The 8,919-nt window shown below is 50.8% G+C and overlaps 1 protein-coding gene across 11 annotated transcripts; it reads left to right on the top strand.

The window, feature by feature from the left end:
- The first annotated feature begins 208 nt into the window (after positions 1-208).
- LOC119348984 (CBL-interacting protein kinase 19-like) lies at positions 209-4,862 on the top strand. Of its 11 annotated transcripts, none has more exons than XR_005169188.1 (4): positions 209-1,900; positions 2,581-2,666; positions 2,773-2,833; positions 3,454-3,959. XR_005169188.1 is itself a non-coding variant. In XM_037616995.1 (2 exons), exon 1 carries the CDS (start codon positions 333-335, stop codon positions 1,890-1,892), a length of 1,560 nt encoding a protein of 519 aa, XP_037472892.1. In that variant the 5' UTR covers positions 209-332; the 3' UTR covers positions 1,893-1,900; positions 2,581-3,105. The 11 variants fall into 11 exon arrangements, 1 of the variants encoding a protein (XP_037472892.1); XR_005169190.1 differs by having other exon boundaries at positions 2,581-2,661; XR_005169191.1 differs by lacking the exons at positions 2,773-2,833; positions 3,454-3,959 and adding an exon at positions 4,633-4,862 and having other exon boundaries at positions 2,581-2,661.
- The last annotated feature ends 4,057 nt before the right edge of the window (positions 4,863-8,919 follow it).

The following is an 8,919-nucleotide window of genomic DNA, read 5'->3' on the forward strand; positions in this document are numbered from 1 at the left end:
AAATTTCATCACACTCCGAGTCTGAAAGGGAAGGAATTGAGAGGGAACACACTGGCATGGAGCTGTTGCCTCTCTAGAAAAAAAAGTTGGCATTGAGCTGTAAACACACGGCAGAAACCATTTAAAAACCAGAAGAGAAAGGGAACAAAAAGGTAGGAAAGCCCTCCGGAGCCTGCCAGACAGACCCAACCCCAACCGCAACCAAGCCAGCATCAAATAGAGCGAAACAACAGGAAAACTAAGCCAAAGCCAAAGCCAAGCCAACCTGTTCCCGTTCCGTTCCTCCCACCCCCGCTCAACCCGCCTCCCTCCCCGCGCCTCCGCCCGTCCCCATGGCGGCCACCCCGCCGTCGTCGCGGGACCCGTCGCCGCAGCCCCGCCGGCCGGCCGCCGCCGCGGGCCGGCCCGCCGCCAGCGGCACCGGCACCATAGGCAACGGCAAGCGCGGCGGGCTCCTGCTCGGCCGCTACGAGCTGGGCCGCGTCCTCGGCCACGGCACCTTCGCCAAGGTCTACCACGCCCGCCACGCCGACACGGGCGAGACGGTCGCCATCAAGGTGCTCGACAAGGAGAAGGCGCTGCGGGCGGGCCTCGTCCCGCACATCAAGCGCGAGATCACCATCCTCCGCCGCGTCCGCCACCCCAACATCGTGCGCCTCTTCGAGGTCATGGCCACCAAGTCCAAGATCTACTTCGTCATGGAGTTCGTCCGCGGCGGCGAGCTCTTCGCGCGCGTCGCCAAGGGCCGCCTCAAGGAGGACACCGCGCGCCGCTACTTCCAGCAGCTCATCTCCGCCGTCGGCTTCTGCCACGCGCGCGGCGTCTTCCACCGCGACCTCAAGCCCGAGAACCTCCTCGTCGACGAGCGCGGGGACCTCAAGGTCTCCGACTTCGGCCTCTCCGCCGTCGCCGACCAGTTCCACCCCGACGGCCTCCTCCACACCTTCTGCGGCACCCCCTCCTACGTCGCGCCGGAGATGCTCGCGCGCCGCGGATACGACGGCGCCAAGGCTGACATATGGTCCTGCGGCGTCATCCTCTTCGTCCTCATGGCCGGCTACCTCCCTTTCCATGACCAGAACCTCATGGCCATGTACCGCAAGATTTACAGAGGGGAGTTCCGATGTCCGAGATGGTTCTCCAGAGATCTCACCAGCCTATTGAATCGGCTTCTTGACACCAACCCGGAGACAAGGATCACCATGGCGGAAGTCATGCAGAGCAGGTGGTTTCAGAAGGGATTTCGGCCCGTCAGGTTCTATGTTGAAGACGATCAGCTGCACAGCTTAGGGGACAGTGAGAGTGAGGAGCTGGGGCTGGTCGAACCTACGGAGCCTCCTCCTCCTCCTCCACTTCCGCCGCCGCTGCCGCCACCACCGCAGCAAGAGGATGATGACTCAGGGTGGGAGTCGGATTCCTCTGTCGCATCCTGCCCTGCCACGCTGTCGTCCGAGGAGCGGCAACGGCCTGCCGGGCGTCTCACACGGCCAGCAAGCCTCAACGCTTTCGATATCATATCCTTCTCCAAGGGATTTGATCTATCAGGGCTGTTCGAGGAGCGAGGGAGCGAAGTGAGATTCATCTCGGCACAACCCATGGAAACCATTGTTACAAAATTGGAGGAGATTGCCAAGATGAAGAGCTTCTCCATTCGCCGCAAGGACTGGCGCGTAAGCATAGAAGGCACCAGGGAAGGGGAGAAGGGGCCATTGACGATTGGGGCTGAGATATTTGAGCTTACACCAAGCCTCTTGGTGTTGGAGGTGAAGAAGAAGGCAGGGGATAAGGCAGAGTATGATGACTTCTGCAACAAAGAGTTGAAACCTGGGATGGAGCCTCTCGTGCACCACCAATCTGGTTCGGCTCGAAATGTACCTTCTGATACTGAGTAGTTCTAAAGGTAGCTCTCTTGCTTGAAAGGAATATAAGGAAATTTTGGATTGAAAGGATGCGTCTTTTATATGTTTATTAAGCATGGGACCTGAGCAGAAAAACGCTATTCATATTCCTTAGTCCCTTTTGTGTTAGTATTATTCATTTTTGCAATCCAGAATTTTTCATGCTAGCGGTTACTGTGTTTGTTGAGTTGTTACATACATACAGTCTGAAGGGAGTTGCGGATTTCGCTTTCGCCACATTATCAATGTTTATCCTAGCTCAAGTGCTCACGTTAAATTATGCTTTATTCATAATAATGTACCCTCTGTAATTAATTCATCTCTTAAAAATAAATGTACCATTGGAACTTTCGTGAGTGCTAGAGACTTACGAGTATTATAGCTGTTGTGTAACTTGTGGATTATTTTCTTTGCTTTCATCAAAAAAGTATCACATCATAAGCAGAATGGCCATTGGCTCGCTGATGTCCAGCTTCCGTGATATACTAATTCAGACCATGCTGTTATTAGGTCAAAGCAAAATAAGATGTGATGAAGTGATGCTCTACTGATGATGGTTTAGTTGAACAAAACTTTGAAATTTGAATCTACTCTATAGATCAACTCGGCTTTGTTATCTTCTGAATTAGTACAAAATCGTGTTATCCTCTCTCTTTCTTCTGAGTCAAGTTGGTCTTGACAGAAACCGACCAGAAGCGAAGGGCTGCGAACAATTCAATTCCTGTTCCTGCAAAGTCACAAACATATTGCTATTCAGAAAGAGGTGCGGTAAGTTGCTTGTATATTCTAATAATCGTCTATTAGTTCCAAATCTGTTGGTCCAGAAAAAGGAAAGACAAACTGAAGCTTAGTGCCTATTGTTTTTTGCTGCAAGCATTGCAAATGAAGAGGACCAATGGTTCTGTGCTCCTGTATAGTCGTGTATGCGAGAATGGGTAAGACACTTACCATGTACCATGATTCAGGAGTTGGGATGGGACGATATGACAGGAGGGGCAGGGAGGATTGTGTGTAGGTTGGAGGATGGTCAATGTAGGCCACTGGGGCTTAAGATTGGACACTGCTATATGAATAAAGTTAGATCAGGCATCACACTGAATAAGGTGAAGTTTAGGGGTCAGGATATAAGCATTTACTAAATATTTTATATTGCATATGCCTATTCCTAATCTATTCCATGTACATCAGAGGTTGATATGTTATTTCAGAGGAGGTACAATTAAGTACAGTAGCTTCCAAGCAACTGGACACTTGATAAGTTTTCTTATGTGATCATATGAAATTTGACAACATAACTTAATTGTTATTATAATATAACTAATATAAGAACAGTATGGCGTGACAAATTACAAAGGGGTAATAGCTCAATCAGGCCAAGAATTGTGACAAAAGATCTATATTTAGCTGAATGCATACAGTTGTCACACTGAATAAGGTAAAGTTGGCCAGGTTAGGGGTCAGGATATAAACATTTGCAGATTTATTGAATTATTTGTGTTACACATGTCTATTCCAATCTACTTCATGTACATCAAAGGTTGATATGTTATTTCAGAGGAGGTGCGAGAAGCACCTTCCAACACTGGAGTAATAGGAGCTCAATCATGCCAGTAACTGTGATGATGAATCATAGCTGAATAAAAAAAAGGTGCAGCCCGGTGCATGTAGCTCCCGCTTGCGCAGGGTCCGAGGAAGGGTCCGACCACTTTGGGTCTATTGTATGCAACATTTCCCTACATTTTCTGTAAGAGGCTGTTGCTAGGGAATGGTAGCTGAAATGCAGTGAAAGAAAAAAGAATGGCATGCTTAATTTATGATCTTCTATTATGGATGTGTTCTTATCCAGTTTTGAAGATGTACATACCGGCAAACTGATCGCGTGGATACCTACTATACCGCCGGTTCTTGTTTATTAATTCACTCCATCAAATAAATTTACAAGTATTCCCGCAAAAAAAATATTTACAAGTAGATTGATTGGGAAATTGCAATGTGGCGTGAAGGAGGGGAAATGCTTCAAAAATACCAATGTTGTGCATAACAGAATGCGCATAAGGTTGTCATGCTGACTACCTTTTCATGTTTATTAAATAACAGAAATGTTGATTTTTTTTCTCTCTCTCTGCTCCTTAAGGCTGGCTCCACATCAACAAGGCATGCCATCTGTTGCCGCTCTTTGCTGAACAAGGATCTAGGCTGCAGTTGCCAGTTAGAAAGGCTAAGCGCTGGCAATCACATAAAGACATAGGCGTGAGTGAAATCAGTGGCCTTGGCAGTACATCCTTGGAAGTCGCTGCTTCGCTGAATCGTTTGACAGTTGTGTTTGGTGACTATTATCCTATTAATCTTGGATTGTGTTTATACTTAGTTTACATGAGGCTCATGTTTCCTGTAAATTCTTATCCCATTATATGTTCATCCATAGGAGAAGTGCTATACACACGGCGATTTCTCGCCCGGTACATGCACAACACTGAGCCGTGTCCTTTGACCGAACATGAGAAGCGTCGGGTTAGTATCGGGCGTGGAACGTCGTGTGTGAAGCAATTTCGTATCCATATTCAGTTATTATTTCGATGGTGATCGAGGGATGCGGATTGATTTGAAATGTCTGGCAGACTCTTAATCTCTGTTATCTAAAAATGTGAAAAATGTGATGACAAGAAGATAAGATGTTGATTTGGTCTTTCATATCATACATAAAGCGGGTCTGACATCTTGTTATTGGTTGCAGGTTGGCCGGTTTCAGTCACACAGAGAAGTTTCTCTATTTAGGTGCGCTACCACTGGCGTTGTCTCTAGAGTTTGGTTGCCTAGAATGGTGCCCGCCAACGCTATTGGTAGGAAGGATTTTGACTTGGAACACCAGACTATAAATAGTCAGGTTGAATTTGGTTGCATAGAAATGTCGTTCTGAAGCAAGAAAGGATTCGATTCAAACCGGAGAAAAAGTCAGATTCTTGCTGTACAACATACATGGTGGTCTAGTGACTCTTAAATCACCCTCAAACATCCGTGCGACCGGGCGCACTTTGTCATGCAACGCGGTACCTCCACTATTCCGTGGACGTGTCTGGTTGTCCGAAATCACAAAAACTGGATGCAAACTAGGGGGGTTTTGCAGGCGTCCAGACCGCCTTCACGTACACGCCGGACACCCTGGCAACTAGTGATGCTCGATGGCGACAGGGTGTTTGTTCGATCAATTCGTCCTTCTGCACAAGGACTACGTCTGGTTGGAGGGGTTGTGATTTAACACAGAAGATAAACTCTCTTCGTCATATTCTCCTCGACAATTGGTTCGTCAACCAATGCCGATTACTCGTGGTAGATATTTGAGATGATCTCCGAACCTTTACAGACTTCCTTCTTCGAGAACCACAATCACTCTTGGTCTCTGAAGAAATTGACACTTAACCGTCTAGAGAGTTTGCAGCTCTCAAGAGTAATAGGTGGAGCGTACTGGACTTAAATTCGACTGATGCTGAACCACTATCTAATTTTTCGGCCTAAGGGTTTTCTCTCGATGGATTTTAAACTCAAATCACTCGGAGAGGGGGTTGCTCAACAATCTTCTCATAATCAAACGGAGTAGCTACCCGACAAGCCGGCGCGGGGTGGCTATTTATAGCCGCAGCCTTCCCGGATAGGAAATGACCATTTTGGACATTCTGTCTAGCCAATGGCCAACCGACACGTTCTCAACGGTCGGATTTTGGAGCAACGGTAACATTACTTATGGAGCAAGTAATGCTAACTCCTCGGTCTGAGACAAATCTCTCGCAGCGAAGAAGACCTTAGTCTCTTGCTGTCAAGTATTTGCTCGGAACACAATAAGATTTGTCTCGCAACTTTCATAGGATTTGGTTTAGCATCAGAGAATCAAAGTTCCGAATGTTATACCCCTCTTAATAGTACGGTGGTCCTATGACTCGAAAAGAAATTACGAAATAAATGTTACGTCTTCACTTCGTCTTCAATCTCCTCGGACGCAGTCACTTCCTTTGGACAGGCATCGAACCAATTACTTCTCGTCAACAATTTTTAGGGGTCACTGTTGTCATCATAATCTTCGGTGATAACCTTCACTGCAGCGCAGGGGATTATCTTCGTCGTTTGAAACAAACTCCTTTTGATTTCATGGACCTGTTACTCTGTGTGCACTAGCAAACGACATAAGTCCCATACAATTTTTCAACAAACTCCAAAACATAATAAGGCAGGTCATTGCACCAGTAATCTCCCCCTTTTTGACGATTGTTGACAAAACAGATAATCATCAAAGTGAAGATAGATAAGTAAAAAATAATTCGAACAAGAGTGAACATACATGGTGGTCGAGTAAGGGCATTTCTAGCGCCGACTCTTAAATCGTCCGCAAACGTCCGGACCACCGGGCGCACTTTGTCATCCAACAGTCCCCTATCCAAAAACATCTCTTGCGCGAACAAACCTCCGCTCTCCGCGCCACATTCATACCGGTCCAGAGTGGACGCGACCGTCACCGGAGCCGGCATTAGCTCTCCGCGCCACATTCATACTGGTCCAGAGTGGACGCGACCGTCACCGGAGCTGACATTAAAGCGGTGTGCCACCCGAGAGTGCCGCCCATGCCGCATCCCGTTCGATCTCCGCACACGTTCAATGCCAAAGAGATGTGACTGGACAGGACGCTATCGAGTGCATTTGAACCGACTGCCCATTTGTCTGCATGATGACTTTAAACATGTGTGATGGCCGAGAAACCAACTCCGACACCCACATTGACACATCTCGTCACTTGGACTGGCTGGGGCTCGCAATTTTATACGTAACCACACCTGACATGATCCGCACAACTCCACGTCTGCTTCCTTTCCTCCTCCGTGCACCATCTCCACCATGACCGTGAGCTCTAGAGTGATGTGAGAGGAGACTCTCGATGGAGAAGATGCTTGAGTTGGCCGGCCTTGCGTCCGGCTGGCAGGCCCGTTGTGCGCGACGAATAGAGGCCAACTTGCAGGCGAGCTCGCCGGAGGTGAATGACAACGACCCCATGATGGAGGAGGCGCCTGATGACGAGCCGACAACCCAAACGTGTGACTGCCCAGGCCAGCTTCACCATCGAGCAGGAGCATGCGCACTTCAATGCCAACATGACAGAGGAGTAGCTGGTGTCGGCATTTTGGCAGGCGCAAGAGGAGCGACCCTACAATAATCTCCTCCTGGCGCATCATTGGCTGGCAGATGACGAAATCTATGGCGACTACGTGACTGAGGAGACCGTGGCGGCCATGGCCACGGAGAACTCAAATTTCGTCGCCGAGCAGCGGGCGCTCTATGAAGCCACGCGTGCTCGTGCCGGCTGTATAGCAATCACGTCGATTGTGGACGGTAACGCCGACAAATGCCTGTCATTCGTGCCGCCCGCACAGTTTGCGCCAGGCCGCTACGACCACGAAGCCAGCCCATCCACGTCCATCGCCGACCTCACCTCCACCGGCAACGTCCAGGCTAAAGACTCTGACGAGGAAGAGTAGGACACAGGAGACAGAGGTGTTCATGTCCCATGTTTTACACTTCCTCGCCGACGACCCGCAGCTTCACTTCCCGGGGCTCAGGATCGTTGAGGATGCCAGACATGGAGAACAACAAGGACTTGAAGGACGGAGCCTGACGAAGATTTAGACTATGTTAACTTTTGGACGCTTTTGTTTAATGAAGTTTGTCAAAAATGTAATGAATGGGGTACGTTTTAAATGAAAATCATTCGGTTTGTTTAAATTTGTTTGACATGTACGTGGACATTTGAGGTATATGGTTGAATGGCCGGCTCCACGAACAGATACAATGTCCGTTTTAGGGATCTAGAGATGTCCTAACTAAGACTGTTCCATGTACTAACATACAAGTATATGTGAAAAATAATCATGTTTATTAGTATAACTTATTAAAGCACGTAGGTACTGTTGAGCATCAGTGGTGTTTACTTTTGCACAATCAAAACGTTGAGCAGGCCTTGTCATGCAGCTATCAATCATCTTATCTCGCTGTGTTGTTCACTGCTGCCCGAGCGATGTTGCTCACCGATTGTCTCCCCCCTGCAGCTGAACGCTGAAAGCTCTGTGGCATCGGCCGGTGCTCGTCAGCCCGCTGTTCATGGACCTCCCGTTTGCCGGGGCATCTTTCCGTCCGTGCAGCCCGCCCGATGGATGCGCCGCCCGTGCAGTTCGCTCGGCAGCAGCGACGTGGCCTCGCGATGCCGTCAGGCGCAGGCAAAGGGCGCTGTCACCCGCCTAACCTAACCACGGGCGGCGACCGCGCACGCCGCGAAGCTAGCGGAGCCTGGAGACCTCTGGACGGATGACACTGGCGCATGACTTTCGCCACGCCCAGGCCGGCCGCCCCCGATGGCCAAGTCCACCGCTCGTCTCGACGGGTCTACGGGGCGAGGACGTCGCCGTCGGCACGGCCTGGACGGCACCGATCGAGCGGGTGACGCGCGGCGCACGGCCACGGCGCTCGAATCAGTCGGGAGCAGTGCGCGGGCGCGTGGGCCGGGGCGCCGAGGGGGCCGCGTGCAGTGCACGGTGGCGACGCCACCCCGTGCCGCTGTCGCGCCGGGTCCGGGTGGCCGAGGCGCGGCCACGAAGAGGAAGGCGGACGTCGCCGTCGGCACGGTGGTTGGCTCCCCTCGCCGATGGAGCGGCGAACGCGTCCGGCGGCGACACGGCGTCACGGCCACTCTACTCCACAGGCCCCGCTTTGTCCCTGCCGGTGCGGGGGGCCCGACGCCGACGTCGACGTCGAGTCCACCCGCACGCACACGCACGCGCGCGGTCGCACCCCACCTCCTTTCGATCCCGCGGCCGACGGCGACGTCCACCCCGGACGGACCCAGCGCCCCGTGATCTTCACCACCCCGCTTACCATTTCGCTTCGCACCACCCACCCAGGCACCCACACGCACAGAAAACTTCGTATACGGACAGCATTAATGTGGGCCCCGTGCGTCCGGCGGGCCCACCCGTCATGCGCGCAC

The sequence above is a fragment of the Triticum dicoccoides genome, chromosome 1B, assembly GCF_002162155.2.
Source record: "Triticum dicoccoides isolate Atlit2015 ecotype Zavitan chromosome 1B, WEW_v2.0, whole genome shotgun sequence".
NCBI lineage: Eukaryota > Viridiplantae > Streptophyta > Magnoliopsida > Poales > Poaceae > Triticum > Triticum dicoccoides.

What these genes read in the sequence shown, in the direction of transcription:
- LOC119348984 (XM_037616995.1), top strand. Translation starts at nt 333, where the DNA reads ATGGCGGCCACCCCGCCGTCGTCGCGGGACCCGTCGCCGCAGCCCCGC.